General features: G+C 47.9%; 1 protein-coding gene and 1 long non-coding RNA gene across 6 annotated transcripts in view; one reads left to right on the top strand and one right to left on the bottom strand.

Annotated features, from left to right (window-relative positions):
• The window catches only part of LOC132834838 (uncharacterized), a 174,200-nt gene that overhangs the window by 48,403 nt on the left and 104,437 nt on the right, over positions 1–21,360 (top strand). The window lies entirely within an intron of this gene.
• LOC132834837 (talin-2) overlaps positions 1,831–21,360 on the bottom strand; it is a 352,031-nt gene continuing 332,501 nt past the window's right edge. For all 5 annotated transcript variants that reach the window (XM_060853908.1, XM_060853912.1, XM_060853909.1 and 2 more), the window contains 2 exons: positions 20,543–20,668; positions 1,831–3,578 (listed from right to left, as the gene is read on the bottom strand). In XM_060853908.1, coding sequence (XP_060709891.1) covers positions 3,450–3,578; positions 20,543–20,668 — 255 coding nt within the window. In that variant the 3' untranslated portion in view covers positions 1,831–3,449. The remainder of the gene's footprint in view (positions 3,579–20,542; positions 20,669–21,360) is intronic.

Below are 21,360 nucleotides of genomic sequence, written 5' to 3'. Positions count from 1 at the left end.
TCAATTCTTTTTCCATGTTTTACTGAGCAGAGAGTTCTCAGTGTCCATGTATATAGATCCCTGAAGGTTGCAACCCAGGTTGATAGGGTTGTTAAGAAGGCATACAGTGTGTTCGCTTTTAGGGGTAGAGGGATTGTGTTTTGGAGCCATGAGGTCATGCTGCAGCTGTACAAAACACTGGTGTGGCCGCACTTGGTGAATTGCAGACAGTTCTGGTCACTGCACTATAGAAAGGATGTGGAAGCTTTGGAAAGGGTTCAAAGGAGATTTACCAGGATGTTGCCTGGTGTGGAGGGAAGGTCTAATGAAGAAAGGCTGAAGGACTTGAGGCTGTTTTCATTAGAGAGAAGAAAGTTGAGAGACGACTTAATTGAGACGTACAAGATAATCAGAGAATTAGATAGAGTGGACAGTGAGAGGCTTTTTTCCTTGGACGGTGATGGCTAGCACAAGGGGACATAGCTTTAAATTGAGAGGTGATAGATATAGGACAGATTTAGGATAGTTTCTTAACTCAGAGAATACTAAGGGTATGGAACGCACTGCTTGCAACAGTAGTAGATTCACCAACTTTAAGGGCATTTAAATAGTCATTGGTTAGGCATATGGGTAAGAATGGAATAGTGTATTTTAGATTGGCTTCAGATTGGGTTCACAGGTCAGTACAACATCGAGAGCCTGTACTGCGCTGGAATGTTCTATTTTATACCTAGGTATCTTGTAACCAAGATGGTGCCGTGAATGGCAACATTGTAAACTTTTCACTGTACTCCTGGACTTGAGTACATGTGACAATAAAACTAATCCTAATGATTCTGTAGGCAAGTCCTGCTGTATTCAGTTAGCTCAATTGGCTGGATGACTAGTTTATGATGCAGAATAACACCTAACATTGTGGATTCACTATCTGCAAGGACTGAGCTTACAGCATAGAAACAGACGCTTCATGCTGACCAAGTTTTAAATTTGGGCTGTTTTCCTCTGACCCTTTCCTCTTCATGTACCTGTCTAAATGTGTGTGGACTTGTATCCGCCACATCCCCTGGCAGTTCATTCCACATATGAGCCATTGTCTGTGTGAAAAAGTTGCCCCTCGGGTCCCTTTTAAATCTTTTTCCTCTCACCTTAAAATTATACTCTTAGTTTTGAACCACCACCCCCCTCCCGGGAAAAGGCCTTTGCCATTCACTTTATCTATACCCCTTACGCTTTCACAACCTCTACAAGGTCACCCCTCAACCTCCTAAACTCCAAGTAAAAGAGCCCCAGCCTATCTAGCCTTTCCTTATAACTCAACACCTCCAGGCCCAGTAAAATTCTTGTTAATCTTTTCTGCACCCTCTCCAATTTACTCACATCTAGAACTGTACACAGTCACTCCTCACCAACTGCAGGAGAAAGTGAGGACTGCAGATGCTGGAGATCAGAGCTGAAAACGTGTTGCTGGAAAAGCGCAGCAGGTCAGGCAGCATCCAAGGAGCAGGAGAATCGACGTTTCGGGCATGAGCCCTTCTTCCTCACCAACTGCAACATGACATCCTAACTCTTAAACTCAACGGTCTGAGTAATAAAGGCAGAAGGCTGTGCCTTCTTAACCTTTCCCCTTGCCTGAGGTGTGGTGACCCTCAGGTTTAGGGGTCTGGGTGGGTTGCGCTTCGGCGGGTCGGTGTGGACTTGTTGAGCCAAAGGGCCTGTTTCCACACTGTAGGTAATCTAATCTTAACCCACCACCAGCCAGCTCTCTCTCTCTGGTGAGACAGCAGTCCCGATGGTCACATAAGATTACGAAGACGTTTCCTAACTTGACGAAAACCTCTCCCAAGACTCGAATTTCCTTTGAAATCTTTTTTTTTATTTCTGTGAATACAAAAAATAGTTTTTGTGGCCGATAAATTAGCAGTTTATGTTACATACAGTAATACATTCTGTCATGGCAGTTATAAGTGATGCTTCATTTCAACTTTGGGTCATAGGAGGTCAGGCAAGCCAATGGGAACTTGCAAACCGGAGAAGAAAACAGCATATTGATTTTGCAGGTACACCTTCCTTTTCAAACATACCATCTCAAAACAACTCAAACCTAAAGGCCAATACGAGAACACTTCAGGAATAATTTCGGTACATTAAATTTCATTCATTTCTTTAAGAAAAACAAAACAATGGTTGAAATTTCTCAGTGACTTAACAAAAGAGACGGATGTTTCTACGTTTGGAACTTAGAGACGATCAGGGTCACTGAGATGACAGAGCCTGGGCTGGGAGATAGGCAAGTCTGTGACACTGAGAGTTACAATACGACTTGGTGTAGTTCTGTGGAATGCAATATCCAGAAGGGGATTTCAGCTTGCTGCAACATTCTGGTGGACTACAACTCAGGTGGAGAAACACAGAAGGCAACCAAGTGCTGCTTAAACCAGCAGCTCCCCTGGGGATTAAGACTTCAGGAACACTACTTCAAATAGACAAGTGTAGAGGAACTTGGTGCCATTCTGGGGTTTAAGTAGAATAACAGAGGCAGCTGTTGTAGGCAATAGAAAAGTCAAATTAAAGCAACCGTGCAGCTATTATGGCAAAGCGTATAGACATGGAGAGGTGCACCAGGGGGAGGGTACCCATCACATTCCATATGACATGAACTTGGAACCGTGCTCTGAAATTCTCCCCGCACTCCCCTTTTCTTTTTATTTTAAGAACACTGCCTTTCTGGCGCACGCCCGGATTCTGCTTTGACCGAGCACTCGGGTTTGTAAACACAACATGGCTTTTTGTTTTATTTATTTCTTGCTCTCTTGCTTTTCCTTTTCCTCAGTGGGACTTGTCGCCCATTGGCTGCACAGAACGCAACCCTGGGTGGGGGTGAAGGAGTTAGGGGAAGTGGGGGGGGTGGGGGTTACAAATCGATGAGCTTTTCTGAGAGATGGGGATGAGGGAGGGGTATCTCACCCCAAACTGTGTTGCCCGTCCTGCTGTTCAGTGGGTCGGGGTCAGTTGAACACTGAACAGGAAGACACGACGACGATGTGGATTGAACCTCCCCTGTCCCCCATCAGAAAATCCTCAGCTCACATGGCTGCGCGACATCCCCACCACCCCCCCCAACAACATTATCCACAGGATGCTTTTCATCTTCCTACATCACCGGAGCAGACAGACTCAGATCGTCCAAGGTACAGCTCTGTGTCTGAGCATCGTCCTCCTGCACAGAACGTGGTCTGGCCCTATTCATCTTTGTCAACGTCCCTGATATGTATTTTTAGTGCATGCATGCCTTGGGAGTAGAGGAAGCCAATACTAAAACTAACATATTTCTGACTACAATCTACAATTGGGTAAATCCGGGTTGATGCAAAAGTTCCCCCAGCCTCGGCAGTCTGCCAGAGCGACTGGCTTTCCGCTCGGAGATGGCTCAAGTTCTGAGAGGGACCGAGATCCGTCCTGCCCGCCGACGATTAGCTTTCATCTTCACGGAGCTCCGACGGGAGGAACTTGTACTGCTGCTGGCGGATCTGTGCCAGCTTCTTGCGAGCCTCCTCCAGCTCCTTCTCCTTCCTCAGCATCTCCTCCTGGGCCGCGATGATCTGCCGGAGAAAAACAATGGTCACTGCCAACCGAGACGGACTTCGACTTAAACACCCAAGGGACCGGGGCACAAAGAGCAAAAGAGAAGTACAGCAGAGGGAACAGGCCCTTCGGCCTTCCCCGGCCTGTGTCGATCATCTGCCTTCTGCCCTTATTCAGTCTGTATCCCTCTATTCCCTCCTTATACATGGAATCTCTTTAATGTCACCAATGTGTCTGCTTCTACCACCTCTTCTGGCAGAGCTTTCCAGGCTCTTCCCACTCACCATGTGACAACTTGCCTCACACATCTCCCTTAAACTTTCCCCCTCTCACCTTGAGCCCTGAGCCCCCTTGAAACTACAACCCTGGGGAAAAAAGTCTCTGACCATCCTCCCTGTCTACGCCTCTCACAGTTGTGTAGATCTCCATCAGGACTCCTCTCAGCCGCCATCTCTCCAGTGAAAACAATCCCAGTCCATCCCCATAGCCAATGCCCTTGAGACCAGGCAACATCCTGGTGAATCTTCTCTGCACTCTCTCCAAAGCTTCCTCATCCTTCTGGCAGTGTGGCAACCGAACCTGCACACAATACTCCAAATGCGGGTTAACAGAAGGTTTTATATAGCTGCAGCATGGTCTGCCAACTCTTGTACTCCATGGAGAAAGTGAGGACTGCAGATGCTGGAGATCAGAGTCAAAGAGTGTGGGGCTGGAAAAGCACAGCTGGTCAGGCAGCATCCGAGGAGCAGGAGAGTCGACGTTTTGGGCAAAAGCCCTTCATCAGGAATGTTCTGATGAAGAGCTTATGCTCGAAACATTGACTCTCCTGCTCCTTGGATGCTGCCTGACCAGCTGTGCTTTTCCAGCAGCACAATCTTCGACTCTGGTATTCCATGCCCCAGCCAATGAAGGTGAGCAGACCATGTGCCTTCTTAATCACCTTGGCCACCTGTGTCGCCATTTTAAGGGAACTGTGGACCTGCACACCCAGATCCGTCTGTATGTTAACCTTTCTCAGCGTTCTGCCATTTACAGTAGAATTCATACCTAAATTTGATCATCCAGAATGCATCACCTCGCATTTGTCTGGATTAATCTCCATCTGCCATTTCTGTGTCCAGGTCGCTAATCTATCTATATCCTGTGGATAGAGAACTGATTACCAGACAGGGAACAAGGAGTAGGAAGCAATGGGCCTTTTTCCAAGTGGCAGCCACTCACAGTGTCATACAGCACGGAAACAGACCCTTCGGCCCAACCAGTCCATGCTGACCATAATCCCAAACTAAACTAGTTCCACCTGCCTGCTCTTGGTCCCTCTGAACATTTCTTATTCATGAACTTTGTCACAAAGCTGGCTCCTTTTTGCTAAAAGCTGTTCCTTTTCTCAAGGATACTGTGTTCTTGGTATTTTTCAGAGGGGTCGTAAACAGCTTCCTGTGCCAATCAGACTGGCTTGGTACCGAGATTAAAGGGTATTGAGAGGCCTTTTGTTTGTATGTAAACAGATGAGACTTCAGGCCAAAGTGGTCATGTTTTAGAAGTGACCTGTATAACGAAAGGTCAGCGGGCAGCTCTCTAGCTGAGCAGTTCAGTTCAGTCCAGAACTGGTTGGGAGTTCAACAGTGAGCTGTGTGGAAACTCTCTCTCTTCTTCTGCTGATCTAACTTCAACCTGTAAGCATCTTTTCCATTTATACTGGTTTTTAAGGGGGTTTGCTTATTGGGACTGTTGTGTATATTCAGAACAGCATACGTAAGTCTAGTTTGGATAGACTGAGTTCTGTAAGGGTTCTTTATTCAGTTCTTTGTGTTTCATTGTGTAATTTTGTGAATAAATGTCTGTCTGTTTTATAACCTGGTATCTTACTCTGAGTAATTCTCACTGTACACTTACCGAAACAAATTGCTAAGTTATGGTCTGGATTGCCGGCTCAAGAATGTTTTGAGTGGTCTGGCCTAGTCCATAACAACTTATCCAAATGTCTTTTAAATGTAACTGTACCCGCACCCACCACGTCCTCTGGAAGTTCATTCCACACTTGAATCACTCTCTGTGTAAATCTTTCTTCTCTTACCTTAAAAATATGCCCCCTAGTCTTGAACTCCCCCACCCTAGGGAAAAGACATCCGCCATTCACCTTATCTGGACCCCTTATGATTTTATAAACCTCTATAACATCACCCCTCAACCTCCTCCACTCCAGTGAAAACAGGCCCAGCCTATCCAGCCTCTCCTTATAAGCCAAACCCTCCATTCCTGGCAGCATCCTATAAGTCTTTTCCGAACCCTCTCCAGTTTAATAATATCCTTCCAATAACAGGGAGACCAGAACTGGGCACAGTATTCCAAGAGAGGCCTCACCAATGTCCTGTATAAGCTCAACAAGTGACTAGTGAGGTAACACAGAGATCAGGGCTATTCACAAGATACTTTAATAATTTAAATGAAGGAACAATGTATAATATCTTCAAGTTAGCAGAGCACACACAGAGTTGGGTGGAGGGTGAGCTGTGAGGAGGATTCAGTGGGATTTGGACAAGTTGGGTAAGTGGTCAAATACATGAATAAATGTGAGGCTATCTACTTTGGGAGCAAAAACAGGAAGGCAAATTACTATCAAAGGGGGAAAGAGGGATATACAATGAGACCTGGGTGTCTTTGTGCACCAGTTGCTGGAAGTGAGCATGCAGGGGTAGCAGGGGGTGAAGAAGTACCATAATCCCAAACTCAACTGAACATAGAACATTCCAGCACAGTACAGGCCTTTCGGCCCTCAATGTTGCGCCGACCTGTGAAACCAATCTGAAGCCCACCTAACCGACACTATTCCATTTTTATCCAATGACCATTTAAATGCCCTTAAAGTTGGTGAGTCTATTACTGTTGTAGGCAGTGCGTTCCACACTCTTACTACTCTCTGAGTTAAGAAACTATTCTAAATCTGTCCTATGTCTATCACCTCTCAATTTAAAGCTATGTCCCCTCATGCTAGCCATCACCATCCGAGGAAAAGGCCTCTCACTGTCCACTCTATCTAATCTTCTGATTATCTTGTATCTCTCTATCAAGTCACCTCTCAACCATCTCTCCAACAAAAATAGCCTCAAGTATCTCAGCCTTTCCGCATTAGACCTTCCCTCCACACCAGGCAACATCCTGGTAAATCTCCTTTGAACCCTTTCCAAAGCTTCCACATCCTTCCTATAATGCAGTGATCAGAACTGTACACAATTCTCCAAGTGCGGCCACACCAGAGTTTTGTCCAGCTGCAGCATGACCTCATGGCTCTGAAACTCAATCCCTTTCCCAATAAAAGCTAACACACCATACACCTTTTATCAACTTGGGTGGCAACTTTCAGGGATCTATGTACGTAGATACCAAGATCTCTCTGCTCATCCATACTACCAAGAATCTTATCATTAGACCAGTACTCTGAATTCCTGGTCCCCTCAACCAGCCACTACATTGGCCTTCATAGCAAAAGGGGCAGGGCTATCTCACCGCAATTGTACTGGGCCTGGTGAGACCACACCTGGAACATTGTGTGCAGTTTTGGTCTCCTTATCTGAGAAAGGGTGTTTTAGCTATTGATGGAGTGCAACAAAGGTTTACCAGACAGAACCCTGGGATGGCAGGACTGATGGAGGAAGACAGACTGAATCAGTTAGAACAATATTCATTGGAGTTGAGAAGAATGAAGGAGATCTCATAGAAACCAAAAACGTCTAACAGCACTAGACAGGGTAAATGTAGGAAGGATCTTCGTAATGAGCAGAGAGTCTGGAACAGTTTAACGATACGGAAGCTGTTTATGGCAGAGATGAGGAGAAATTTCTTCACCCAGATTCCCCGGCACAGAAAGGAGATGAAGCCAAAACATCAAAGGTTTACAAGAAAAAAATAAATATTGTTCTTAGGCCTAAAGGGATCAAAAGGTTTGGGGTGCGAGTACGAACAGGGGATTGTTGAGAGTTGGACGATCAGATGTGATCATATCGACTGATGGGGCAGGCTCGAAGGGCCGAATGGCCTACTCCTGCTCCTGTTTTCTATGTTTCAGCAATCTGCATTAAAATAACAAACCATCACTAGGTCCACCACAGGAGGTGAAACCAAATACGATTGGGTGCAAGAATAGATGACAAAGACTTGGTTGGAGGTAGGTTTTTGGGGAGCAATTTAAAAGCAGAGAGATGGGGGAGAGACAGTGAGATACTGGGGGAGAGAGACAGTGAGATACTGCGGGAGAGAGAAAGTGAGATACTGGGGGTGGGGGGGATAGAACGGTGATATACTGCGGGAGAGACAGTGAGATACTGGGAGAGAGAGACAGTGAGATACTGGGGAGAGACAGTGAGATACTGGGGGAGAGACAATGAGATATTGGGGGAGAGAACATAGAACAGTACAGCACAGAACAGGCCCTTCGGCCCTCGATGTTGCGCCGACCTGTGAATTATTCTTCCCCCTACACGATCCCATCATCATTCATGTGCTTATCCAAGGATTGTTTAAATCTCCCTAATGTGGCTGAGTTGATTACATTGGCAGGTAGGGCATTCCACACCCTTACCACTCTCTGAGTAAAGAACCTGCCTCTGACATCTGTCTTAAATCTACCACCCCTCAATTTGTAGTTATGACCCCTCGTACACGCTGACGTCATCATCCTAGGAAAAAAGACTTTCATTGTCCACCCTATCTAATCCTCTGACCATCTTGTATGTCTCTATCGAATCCCCTCTTAGCCTTCTTCTTGCCAATAAGAACAGGTTCAAGTTTCTCAGCCTTTCCTCATAAAACCTTCCCTCCAGACCAGGCAACATCCTGGTAAATCTCCTCTGCACCTTTTCCAATGCTTCCACATCCTTCCCGAAATATGGGGACCAGAACTGTCCACAATATTCCAAGTGTGGCCGCACTAGCGTTTTGTACTGTTGCAGCATGATATTGCGGCTCCGGAACTCAATCCCTCTACCAATGAAGCCTAACACACCCGTATACCTTCTTAACAGCGCTATCCACCTGGGTGGCAACTTTCAGGGATCTATGTAGATGGACTCCAAGATCCCGCTGCACATCCACACTACCAAGAATCTTTCCAGTACTCTGCCTTCCTGTTATTCTTCCCAAAGTGCATCACCTCACATTTAGCTGCATTGAACTCCATTTGCCACCTCTCATCCCAATTCTGCAGTTTATCCAAGTCCCCTTGCAACCTGTAACATTCTTCCACACTGTCCACTACTCCACCGACTTTAGTGTCGTCTGCAAATTTACTAATCCATCCACCTATGCCTGCGTCTAAGTCATTTATAAAAATGACAAACAGCAGTGGTCCCAAAAGAGATCCTTGTGGCACACCACTAGTAACCGGACACCAAGCAGCATATTTTCCATCAACCACCACTCGCTGCCTTCTTCCAGAAAGCCAGTTTCTAATCCAAACTGCTGAATCACCCTCAATTCCATGTCTCTGCATTTTCTCCAACAGCCTACCATGTGGAACCTTATCATAGGCTTTACTGAAGTCCATGTACACCACGTCAACTGTCCTACCCTCATCCACATGCTTGGTCACCTTCTCAAAAAACTCCATGAGATTTGTGAGACACGACCTGCCCTTGACGAAACCATGTTGACTATGTGAAATCAAATTGTTGCTTGCTCGATGATTATAAATCTTATCTCTTATAAACCTTTCCAAAGCCTTTCCTACAACAGAAGTAAGGCGTACTGGTTTATAATTACCTGGGTCATCTCTACTGCCCTTCTTGAACAAGGGTGCAACATTTCCAATCCTCCAGTTCTCTGGTACAAAACCTGTAGACAAAGGCTCTGCTATCTCCTCCCTAGCTTCCTAGAGAATCCTCGGATAAATCCCATCCGGCCCAGGGGACTTGTCTACTTTTACTTCTTCTAGAATTGATAACACCTGATCGTAACTCACCTCGATCCTTTCTAGTGTCAGAGAGATGTACAGCATGGAAACAGACCCTTCGGTCCAACCTGTCCATGCTGACCAGATATCCCAACCCAATCTAGTCCCACCTGCCAGCACCCGGCCCATATCCCTCCAAACCCTTTCTATTCATATACCTATCCAAATACCTCTTAAATGTTGCAATTGTACCAGCCTCCACCACATCCTCTGGCAGCTCATTCCATACATGTACCACCCTCTGCGTGAAAAAGTTGCCCCTTAGGTCTCTTTTATATCTTTCCCCTCTCACCCTAAACCTACGCCTTCTAGTTCTGGACTCCCCGACCCCAGGGAAAAGACTTTGCCTATTTATCCTATTCATGCCCCTCATAATTTTGTAAACCTTTATAAGGTCTCCCCTCAGCCTCCGACGCGCCAGGAAAAACAGCCCCAGCATGTTCAGCCTCTCCATGTAGCTCAGATCCTCCAACCCTGGCAACATCCTTGTAAATCTTTTCTGAACCCTTTCAAGTTTCACAACATCTTTCCAATAGGAAGGAGACGAGAATTACATGCAATATTCCAACAGTGGCCTAACCAATGTCCTGTATAGCCGCAACATGACCTCCCAACTCCTTTACTCAATACTCTGACCAATAAAGGAAACCAAACGCCTTCTTCACTATCCTATCTACCTGCGACTCCACTTTCAAGGAGCTATGAACCTGCACTCCAAGGTCTCTTTGTTCAGCAACACACCCTAGGACCTTACCATTACGTGTATAAGCTCTGCCAAGATTTGCTTTCCCAAAATGCAGCACCTCGCATTTATCTCTCGTACCTCATTCTTCTCCTCCACAATATTCTCCTTTTTCTGAGTGAAAACCAATGAGAAATGTTCATTTAGCACCTCTCCAATCTCCACAGCGTTCACACTCAACTTCCTACTTCTGTCTTTGACTGGCCCTATTCCTACCCTAATCATCTTTTTATTCCTCACATACCTATGGAAAGCTTTAGGGTTCTCCTTTATTCCATTTGCTAAAGTCTGCTTGTGTACTCTCTGTGCTTTTCTTAACTCTCTCTTTAAATCCTTCCTAGCTGATCTGTAACTCTCCATCTCCTCATCTGAACCATCTCGCCTCATCAACACATAAGCCTCCTTCTTCTTCTTAACCAGAGATGCAATTTCTGTCGTAAACCACGGTTCCCTTACCTGATCACCTGTCTGACAGCGACATACCTATCAAGGCCACACAATATCTGTTCCTTAAACCAGCTCCACATTTCCGTTGTCTGCATCCCCTGCATTTTGCTACCCCATTCTATGCATCCTAATTCCTGCCTAATCGCATTATAATTGCCCTTGCCTCATTGATAACTCTTGACCTGTGGCATGTACCTATCCCCTTCCTTCGCTAAACTAAATGTAACTGAATTATGGTCACTCTCTCCAAAGTGCTCACCTACAACTAAATCAAACCCCTGGCCTGGTTCATTACCAAGCACCAGATCCAGTGTGGCCTCTCCTCTTGTCAGCCCTTCGACATCCTGTGTCAGGAAACCCTCCCGTACACATTGGACAAAAGCTGATCCATCCGACGTACTAGAGATATAGCATTTCCAGTCAATGTTGGGGAAGTTAAAGTCCCCCATAATGATCACCCTGTTCCTTTTACTTCTACCCAGAATTATTTTACTAATCCTCTCTTCCACCTCCCTGGAACTCTGCCGAGGCCTATAAAAACTCCAAGCAGTGTGACCTCTCCTCTCCTGTTTCTAACCTGAGCCCACACTACCTCAGTAGACGAGTCCTCATCAAAAGTTCTCTCAGCCACCGTTATACTATCCTTGACTAACAAGGCAACACCTCCCCCTCTGTTACCGCCTTACCTGTTCTTAATGAAAGATCTAGACCCTGCAACATCCATTCCTCACCTTGCTCTATCCATGTCTCTCAAATGGCCACAACATCAAAGTCCCAGGTACTTATCCATGCTGCAAGCTCACCTACCTTATTTCGGATACTTCTAGCGTTGAAGTAGACACACTTCAAACCACTTCGCTGTCTACCAGCACATTCCTGTGACCCTGAAGTCCTGTCCCTGTCCTACTTGTGCACTCTCATCCTCCTGTGCACTGCAACTACACCTCCAGTTCCCATCCCCCTGCTGAGCTAGTTTATAACCCAACCAAATAGCACTATCAAATTTCCCACCCAGGACATTAGTACCCCTCTGCTCCAAGTGAAGACCGTCCTGTTTGTAAAAGTCCCACCTTCCCCAGAATGAGCCCAAATTATCCAAGAACCTGAAACCCTCCCTCCTGCACCATCCTTGCAGCCACATGTTCAACTGGGATACTGAGACACAGTGAGATACTGAGGGTGAGAGATAACGAGATATTGGGGAAGAAAAGTGACCATACTTAGACAACCAATGGCGATCGAATTAAAACATTGGGTGCCCAAAGGCCAGGATAACAACAGCACTGATCTCTGGAGGAGGGGGCTGGAAGAGATGACAGAAATAAGAAGGGATGTAGGGGCTGGAGGAGGTTACAGAGATAGGGAGAGATGTAAGGGCTGGAGGAGATTACAGAAATAGGGAGGGGGTGTAGGGGCTGGAGGAGATTACAGAAATAGGGAGAGGTGTCAGGCCTGGAGGAGGTTACAGAGAAAGGGAGAGGTGACGGGGCTGGAGGGAGCTACAGAGATAGGGAAGGGTGTAGAGGCTGGAGGAGGTCACACAGATAGGGAGGAGGTGTAGTGGGTGGAGGAGGTTACAGTGATAGGGAGAGGTGTAGGGGGTGGAGGAGGTTACAGAGATAGGGAGGTGGTATAGGTGCTGGAGGATGTTACAGACATAGGGAGAGGTGTAGGGGCTGGAGGAGGTCACTGAGATGGGGAGAGGTGTAGTGGCTGGAGTAGGTGACAGAGATAGGGAGAGGTGTCGGGGCTGGAGGATGTTACAGAGATAGGGAGAGGATGTAGGGGCTGAAGTGAGTTTCAGAGATAGGGAGAGGGTGTAGGGGCTGGTGGGCCTTACAGAGATAGGGAAAGGGTTTAGGGGCTGGAGGAGGTTACAGAGATAGGGAGAGGGTGGAGGGGCTGGAGGAGGTTACAGAGATAGGGAGGGGCTATAGGGGCTGGAGGAGGTGACAGAGATAGGGAGAGGTGTCAGGGCTGGAGGAGGTTACAGAGGTAGAGAGGGTGTGTAGAGGCTGGAGGGGGTTACAGAGATAGGGAGGGGGTGTAGGGGCTGGAGGGGGTTACAGAGGTTGTGAGGGGGGTGTAGGAGCTGGAGGAGGTTACAGAGATAGGGAGAGTGTGTAGGGGCTGGAGGAGGTGACAGAGATAGGAAGAGGGTGTAGGGGCTAGAGGAGGTCACAAAGATAGGGGAGGATGTAGGGGTTGGAGGGAGTTACAGAGATGAGAGAGTGTAGGGGCTGGAGGGAGTTACAGAGATAGGGAGAGGGTATAGGGGCTGGAATAGGTCACAGAAATAGGGAGAGGGTGTAGGGGCTGAAGGAGGTCACAGAGATAGGGAGAGGGTGTAGGGGCTGGAGGAGCTCACAGAGATAGGGAGAGGGTGTAGGGGCTGGAGGAGCTCACAGAGATAGGGAGGGGGTGTAGGGGCTGGAGGAGGTGACAGAGATAGGGAGAGGTGTCGGGGCTGGAGAGGTTACAGAGATAGGGAGGGTGTGTAGGGATTTCGGAAGTCACACAGATAGGAAGGGGGTGTAGGGGCTGGAGTAGGTTACAGAGATAGGGAGAGGTGTAGGGGCTGGAGGAGGTCACACAGATAGGGAGGGATATTGGGGCTGGAGGAGGTTACAGAGATAAGGAGAGGTGTCGGGGCTGGAGGGAGTTACAAAGATAGGGAGGGTGTTTAGGGGCTAGAGGGAGTTATAGAGATAGGGAGTGGGTGTAGGGGCTGGAGGAGGTTACAGTGACAGGGAGGGGATATAGGGGCTGGAGGAGGTTACAGAGATAGGGAGAGGTGTTGGGGCTGGAGGAGGTTACAGAGATAGGGAGAGGGTGTAGGGTCTGGAGGAGGTCACTGAGATAGGGAGTGGTGTCAGGGCTGGAGGATGTTACAGAGATAGGGAGAGAGTGTAGGGGAGGAGGAGGTTACTGAGATAGGGAGAGGTGTCGGGGCTGGAGGGAGTTACAGAGATAGGAAGGGGGTGTAGGTCACACTGATAGGGAGGGGGTGTAGGGGCTGGAATAGGTTACAGAGATAGGGAGAGATGTAGGGTCTGGAGGAGGTGACAGAGATCAGGAGGGGGTGTAGGGGCTGGAGGGAGTTAGAGATAGGGAGAGGGTGTAGGGGCTGGAGGCGGTCACATAGATAAGGAGGGATGTAGGAGCTGGAGGGAGTTACAGAGATAGGGAGAGGATGTAGGGGCTGGAGTGAGTTACAGAGATAGAGAGAGGGTGTAGGGGCTGGAGGAGGTCACACAGATAGGGAGAGGGTATAGGGGCTGGAGGAGGTTACAGAGATAGAGAGAGGGTGTAGGGGCTGGAGGAGGTCACACAGATAGTGAGAGGGTGTAGGGGCTGGAGGGAGTTACAGAGATAGGGAGAGGGTATAGGGGCTGGAAGGGGTTACAGAGATAGGGAGAGGGTGTAGGGGCTGGAGGAGGTTACAGAGATAGGGAGAGGGTATAGGGGCTGGAAGGGGTTACAGAGATAGGGAGGGGGTGTAGGGGCTGGAATAGGTTACAGAGATAGGGAGAGATGTAGGGTCTGGAGGAGGTGACAGAGATCAGGAGGGGGTGTAGGGGCTGGAGGGAGTTAGAGATAGGGAGAGGGTGTAGGGGCTGGAGGCGGTCACATAGATAAGGAGGGATGTAGGAGCTGGAGGGAGTTACAGAGATAGGGAGAGGATGTAGGGGCTGGAGTGAGTTACAGAGATAGAGAGAGGGTGTAGGGGCTGGAGGAGGTTACAGAGATAGGGAGAGGGTATAGGGGCTGGAAGGGGTTACAGAGATAGGGAGGGGGTATAGGGGCTGGAGGGGGTTACAGAGATAGGGAGAGGGTGTAGGGGCTGGAGGAGGTCACACAGATAATGAGAGGATGTAGGGGTTGGAGGGAGTTACAGAGATAGGGAGAGGGTGTAGGGGCTGGAGGAGGTCACAGAGATAGGGAGAGGGTGTAGGGGCTGGAAGGGGTTACAGAGGTAGGGAGGGGTGTAGGGGCTGGAGGAGGTGAAGAGATAAGGAGGTGGTGTAGGGTCTGGAGGAGGTTACAGAGAATGGGAGAGTTGTAATGGCCAATGAAGATTACAGGGATAGGGAGGGTTGAGGGGCTGGAGAAAGTTACACCAAATGGGAGGGGATTAGGCGCTGGAGAGTTTATGGAGGGGTGGGGTGGTGGTGTAGGGATTGGAGATGGTTATAGAGATGGGTGGGGGGGGGATGGTTGTAGGAGCTGGAGCAAGTTACCAAGTCAGGGAGAGGTGAAGGGGCTGGACGAGGTTGGAGGGGTCTAGGGGCCAGTGAAGTTACAGAGATAGGGAGAGTTGTTCTGGTGGGAAGTGGTTACAGAGATTGGGAGGGATGTAGAGGATGAACGAGGTTGAAGAGACAGGGAGGGGTTTAGGGGCCAATTGAGATTACAGTGATAGGGAGGGGCGTAGGGCCAATGGAGATTACAGTGGTAGGGAGGTGTGTAGGGGCCAATGGATATTAAGGAGATAGGGAGGAGTGTAGGGGCCAATGGATATTAACGAGATAGGGAGGGCTGTAGGGGCCAATGGAGATTACAGTGATAGGGAGGGGTGTAGGGGCCAATGGAGATTACAGTGATAGGGAGGGGTGTAGGGGCCAATGGAGATTACAGTGATAGGGAGGGGTGTATGAGCCAATGGAGATTACAGTGATAGGGAGGGGTGTAGGGGCCAATGGAGATTATAGTAATAGGGAGGGGTGTAGGGCCGATGGAGATTACAGTGATAGGGAGGGGTGTAGGGGCCAATGGAGATTACAGTGATAGGGAGGGGTGTGGGGGCCAATGGAGATTACAGTGATAGGGAGGGGTGTAGGAGCCAATGGAGATTACAGTGATAGGGAGGGGTGTAGGGCCAATGGAGATTACAGTAATAGGGAGGGGTGTAGGGGCCAATGGAGATTACAGTGATAGGGAGGGTTGTTCCAGTGGTAGGTGACAGAGATAGGGAGGATTGTTCTGGCTGGAGGAGGTTACAGAGATAGGGAGAGATGAGGTGATGGGCAGATTTGAAAATAGAGATGAGGATTTTAAACCAATGTGCTCCTGAACGGGGTTTCAATCCAAGTTCTCAGCATAATTGTAAATTACATCGAAAATTAATACCATTTAATATCTGATATAATTTTATCCAGCACCATGACAGATTCCTACAGTCAGGAGAGAGTAAAGATGAAGGGATAAGTCATACAGAGGAACCTCGATTATTCAGCATTTGATTATCCGAATTTCGGATTATCCGGCAAGATCGCAAAGTCCCAATGCTTGACTAAACTGTGTTATCCGGCATCCAATTAACCGAACAAAATACTCCCTGTCGTGTCCTTCAGATAATCGAGATTCCTCTGTATTTCTAAATGCTGAAAATGCTTGGTGGATGATTTGAGCACAGGATGTGAGGCTTAGATTCGCAAATAGGTCTGAGACACAGATGAAATAGAACATAGAAAAGTACAGCACACGACTGACCCTTTGGCTCCCGATGTTGTGCCGAGATTTAATCCTTATGTCAAATATAGTAACTTGTTGTGGTTCTGTTCGCCGAGCTGGGAATTTGTGTTGCAGACGTTTCGTCCCCTGTCTAGGTGACATCCTCAGTGCTTGGGAGCCTCCCGTGAAGTGCTTCTGTGATCTTTCCTCCACCATTTGTAGTGGTTTGAATCTGCCACTTCCGGCAGTAACTTAACCTATGCTCCCCTATCCATGTGCATGTCCAGCAGTCGCTTAAATGTCCCCAGTGACTCTGCTTCCACCAGCACAGCTGGCAACGCATTCCATGCATTTACAACTCTCTGTGTAAAGAACCTACCTCTGACATCTCCTTTATACCTTCCTCCTAATATCTTCAAACTATGACTCCTTGTACCAGACAATCCTGCCCTGGGGAAAAGTCTCTGGCTGTTGACTCTATCTGTTCCTCTCATTACCTTGTATACCTCAATCAGGTCTCCTCTCTTCCTCCTTCTCTCCAGAGAGAAAAGTCTGAGCTTATTCAACCTTTCTTCATAAGGCAAGCCCTCCAGTCCAGGCAGCATCCTGGTAAACCTTCTTTGCACCCTCTCCAAAGCCTCTGTATCTTTCTTACAGTAAGGCGGCCAGAACTGAACACAATATTCCAAGTGTGGTCTCACCAGGGACTTGTAGAACTGCAGCAAAACCTCGTGGCTCTTAAACTCGATCCCTTTGTTAATGAAAGCCAAAACACCACATGCTTTCTTAACAACCCTATCCACTTGGGTGGCACCTTTGAGGGATCTATGTACTTGTACACCCAGATCCCTCTGTTCCTCCACACTGCCAAGAATCCTGTCTTTAATCCTATATTCAGCATTCGAGTTTGACCTTCCAAAGTACATCACTTCGCATTTATCCAGGTTGAACTCCATCTACCATTTCTCAGCCCAGCTCTGCATCCTCTCTATGTCGCGCTGCAGCCTGAAGTAGCCCTCTATACTAACGATGACACCTTCAACCTTTGTGTCATCTGCAAACTTACTAACCCACCCCTCAACCTCCTCATCCAAGTCATTTATAAAAACTACAAAGAGCAGAGGGCCAAGAACAGAGCCCTGCGGGACGCCACTCAACACTGACCTCCAGGCAGAATACTTCCCATCTACAACCACTTTCTGCCTTCTGTCAGCCAGCCAATTCTGGATCCAGGCAGCCAAATCTCCCTGTACTCTATACTTCCTGACTTTATGAATGAGCTTACCACGGGGAACCCTATCAAATGCCTTGCTGAAGTCCATATACACCACATCCACTGCTCGAACATTGTCGACCTGTCTTGACACCTCCTCAAAGAACTCAATAAGATTAGTGAGGCATGACCTGCCCCTCACAAAGCCATGCTGACTGCCTTTAATCATACTATGCTTTGCCAAATAGTCATAAATCCTATCCCTCAGAATTCTTTCCAAACCTTTGCTGACCACAGACGTAAGACCAACTGGTCTGTAATTTCCAGGGATTTCCCTGTTACCCTTCTTGAAAAGAGGAACAACATTTGCCTCCTTCCAATCCTCCGTTACGACTCCTGTGGAGAGTGAGGAGGCAAATATCCTCACCAGCGGCTTAGTAACTTCCTTTCTCGCTTCCCGGAGCAGCCTAGGATAAATCTGGTCTGGCCCTGGAGACTTATCTATCTTAATGTTTTCCAAACTTCCCAGCACATCAACTTCATCAATCTTGATCTGGTCAAGACTGTATCCCAGCTCCTCTAAGTTGTCATTTATAACCAGCTCCCTTTTCCTTGGTGAAAACCGAAGCAAAAAACTCATTTAGGGCTTCCCCTATCTGCTCAGACTCCATGCACAAGTTCCTTCCGCTATCCCTGATTGGCCCTACTTTCTCCCTGATTATTCTCTTATTCCTCACGTATGAGTAAAATGCGTTTGGGCTCTCCCTGATCCTTATTGCCAAGCCTTTTTCATGTCCTTTCCTGGCTCTCCTCAGTCCAATTCTGAGCTCCTTTCTAGCAAGCCTGTAATCCTCTAAAGCTGTGCCAGATCCTTGCTTCCTCCACCTTACGTAAGCTGCCTTCATCGTTTTGGCGAGAAGTTCCTCTGTTCTTGTCATCCAAGATTTCTTAATCTTACCCCTTCTTACCTGTCACAGAGGAACAAATTTGTGCATCATTCGCAACTGCTCCTTAAATAGTCTCCACATGTCTACTGTGGAACAATTACGCCCAGTCTGTACTTCCCAACTCCTGTCTGATAGCGTCATAATTTCCTTTTCCCCAATTAAATATCTTCCCTCGGTAACTGCTCCTTTCACTCTCCAAGGCTATGCTAAATGTGAGGCAGTTGTGATCACTGTCACCAAAGTGCTCTCTCACTGTGAGATCTGACACCTGTCCTGGCTCATTGCTGAGCACCAAATCCAAAATGGCCTCTCCCTTTGTCGGTCTGCCTACATACTGAGTAAGGAAACCCTCCTGAACACACCTGACAAAAATGGCTCCACCCAAACCATCTACACTTAGGAGGTTCCAGTTGATATTGGGAAAGTTGAAATCACCCATAACAACAACCCTGCTACTTTTGCATTTTTCCAGAATCTGCCTGCCTATGAGATCTTCAATCTCTCTACTGCTATTAGGGGGTCTGTAGAAACCCCCCAGTGCGGTAGTTACTCCCTTGCTGTTCCTAACTTCCACCCATACTGACTCAGTAGACAAACCTTCCTCAACAACCTTCGTTTCTGTAGCTGTGATGCACTCTCTGATTAGCAATGCTACACCCCCCTCCTCTTTTTCCACCCTCCCTGTTCTTTTCAAACATTCTAAACCCTGGAACATCAAGCAACCATTCCTGTCCCTGTAAAACCCACGTGTCCATTATGGCCACAACATCGTAGCCCCAAGTACTGATCCATGTTCTAAGTTCGTCACTCTTATTTCAGACTCCTTGCATTAAAGCAGACACACTTTAACCGATCCCTATGTTTCATCGCGTGAGAAACCTTCCTGATAGATTCAATATTTCCTGTCACTGTCCTGTCTGCAACTGACCCCCTCTCAGACACGTGGCTCTGATTCTCACCCCCCTGCCAATCTAGTTTAAACCCGCCCGAATCACACGAGCAAATCTCCCACCCAGGACATTTGTGCCCCTCCAATTCAGGTGCAACCCGTCCTTCATATACAGGTCCCACCTTCTCCAGAAGGTATCCCAATGGTCTGGGTATCTGAAGCCCTCCCTCCTGCGCCAGCCTCACAGCCACGTGTCATGCTACACTCGCTAACTGTTCCTCACCTCACTATCTCGTGGCACCGGTAGCAAACCTGAGATCACTACTCTACTTGTCCTGCTCTTCAGCTTCCAACTTAACTCTCTGTAGTCACTTTTCAGATCCTCAATCCCTTTCCTGGCTATATCATTGGTGCCAATACGTACCACGATTTCTGGCTGCTCCCACTGCCCCTTCAGAATCTTGTAAACCCGATCGGCGACATCCCGGACCCTGGCACCAGGGAGGCAACATACCTTCTGGGAGTCCAGTTCCTGACCACAAAATCTCCTGTCAATCTGTCTACCAATCGAGTCCCCTACCACTTTCTATTTGATCCCCCACCCCCCACCTTCCGAGCCACAGTGCCAGAGACCTGACAACTATGGCTTTCCCCTGGTAGGCCGTCCCCACCAGCAGTATCCAAAACGGTATAATTATTGCTGAGGGGAATGGCAGGAAGGATTTTTGCGACTCAATGTCTCTTGTTTTGCCTTCTTGGTGCTAGCAGCTGTTTTGACATGTTGCTGTTTCCAGTAATATATAAAAACTTGGAACTTTAAAGGATGTCTACTCCCTGTGCCACTCTGAGCTTCCCATGGCCTTAAACGTGGTAAAATACTTCACACGGCAGAATGTGACATTGAGTTACTTAGATTATGGAGTTAGGCCACAGGTCGGCGAATGTCTCACCAAACGGCAGGACAGGCTCGAGGGGCTGAATGGCCTCCACCAGTGAGGGTCCAAAAGGAGGAGGCAGAGGAAGAGGTTTAGTTGGGAAATACAGCCCCAGGCTACAAAAGGAGTGGAAGTGTTTGAGTACTGAGGATATGGAAATGGCAGATATCATGGTGGAGTTGGAAGGAGATTATAGAGACAGTGAGTGGTAAGACTATGGAGAGATTTAAACACAAGAGAGAGAATTTTTAAGTGGAAGTTTTGCCAGGCTGGGAAACCCTCTGGATACATGAGTAAACTCTTCCCTGACACTCTTCAAACAGACACTGGGTTGGCCAAGGTGACAGGAGAGAAGAAACAAAGACCGATGTTAATGAGGGATCTACCCAGGAACAAGGAGAGCCAACCTGAGCGATTCCTCCAACAAATCGCGTTTTCACCACAACGTTCTCCTCGTCCGGTTTGTTGAACGCGGCTTTCTGAGCTGCTCGCACCAGGTTGTCAGATGCCCGTTTTACTGCGTTTCCCGCAGTCTGTAAAAACAAAGCAGGCCACAGAACTGTCACTACTTCTCCACCTTACTGTGACAACAATCAGCGCAAACAGTGTACAGTTAACACAGCCACTCAGTCAGAACAACGCCAGCCATCATTGCAACAGGGTCAGCGCATTGACTGTGTCAAGGGTCAATAGGTCACGGGCCATATTAGGGGGTCAACCATTGTGGGCAGACACACTGAGTGCTAATGATTAGCGTATTAACAACGGGATAAAGAGCGACATAACCAGGTTTGCCAGTGACATGAGGACTGGACATTACACAGACCTTAAGATGTGGGGTGGCACAGTGGCTCAAGGGATGGCATGGTGGCTCAGTGGTTAGCGCTGCTGCCTCACAACGCCAGGGACTTGGGTTCAGTTCCAGCCTTGGGTGACAGTCTGTGTGGAGTTTGCACATTCTCCCCATGTCTGTGTGGATTTCCTCCGGGTGCTCCGGTTTCCTCCCACAGTCCAAAGATGTGCAGGTCAGGTGAACTGTCAATGTTAAATTAACTATAGTGTTCAGTAATATGTTGGTTAGGTGCATTAGTCAGGGGTATATGTAGAGTAATAGGGTAGGGGAATGGATTTGGGTGGGATACTCTTCGGAGTAGTTGGGTCTAATGGCCTCTTTCCGCACTGTAGGAATTCAATGAGAAAAGGAGCCCACAACTGTTCACAGCAT

This window comes from Hemiscyllium ocellatum, chromosome 42 (assembly GCF_020745735.1).
Source record: "Hemiscyllium ocellatum isolate sHemOce1 chromosome 42, sHemOce1.pat.X.cur, whole genome shotgun sequence".
NCBI lineage: Eukaryota > Metazoa > Chordata > Chondrichthyes > Orectolobiformes > Hemiscylliidae > Hemiscyllium > Hemiscyllium ocellatum.
Note: the sequence above shows the minus strand (reverse complement) of the source record. Positions and strands in the feature narration are given on the sequence as shown.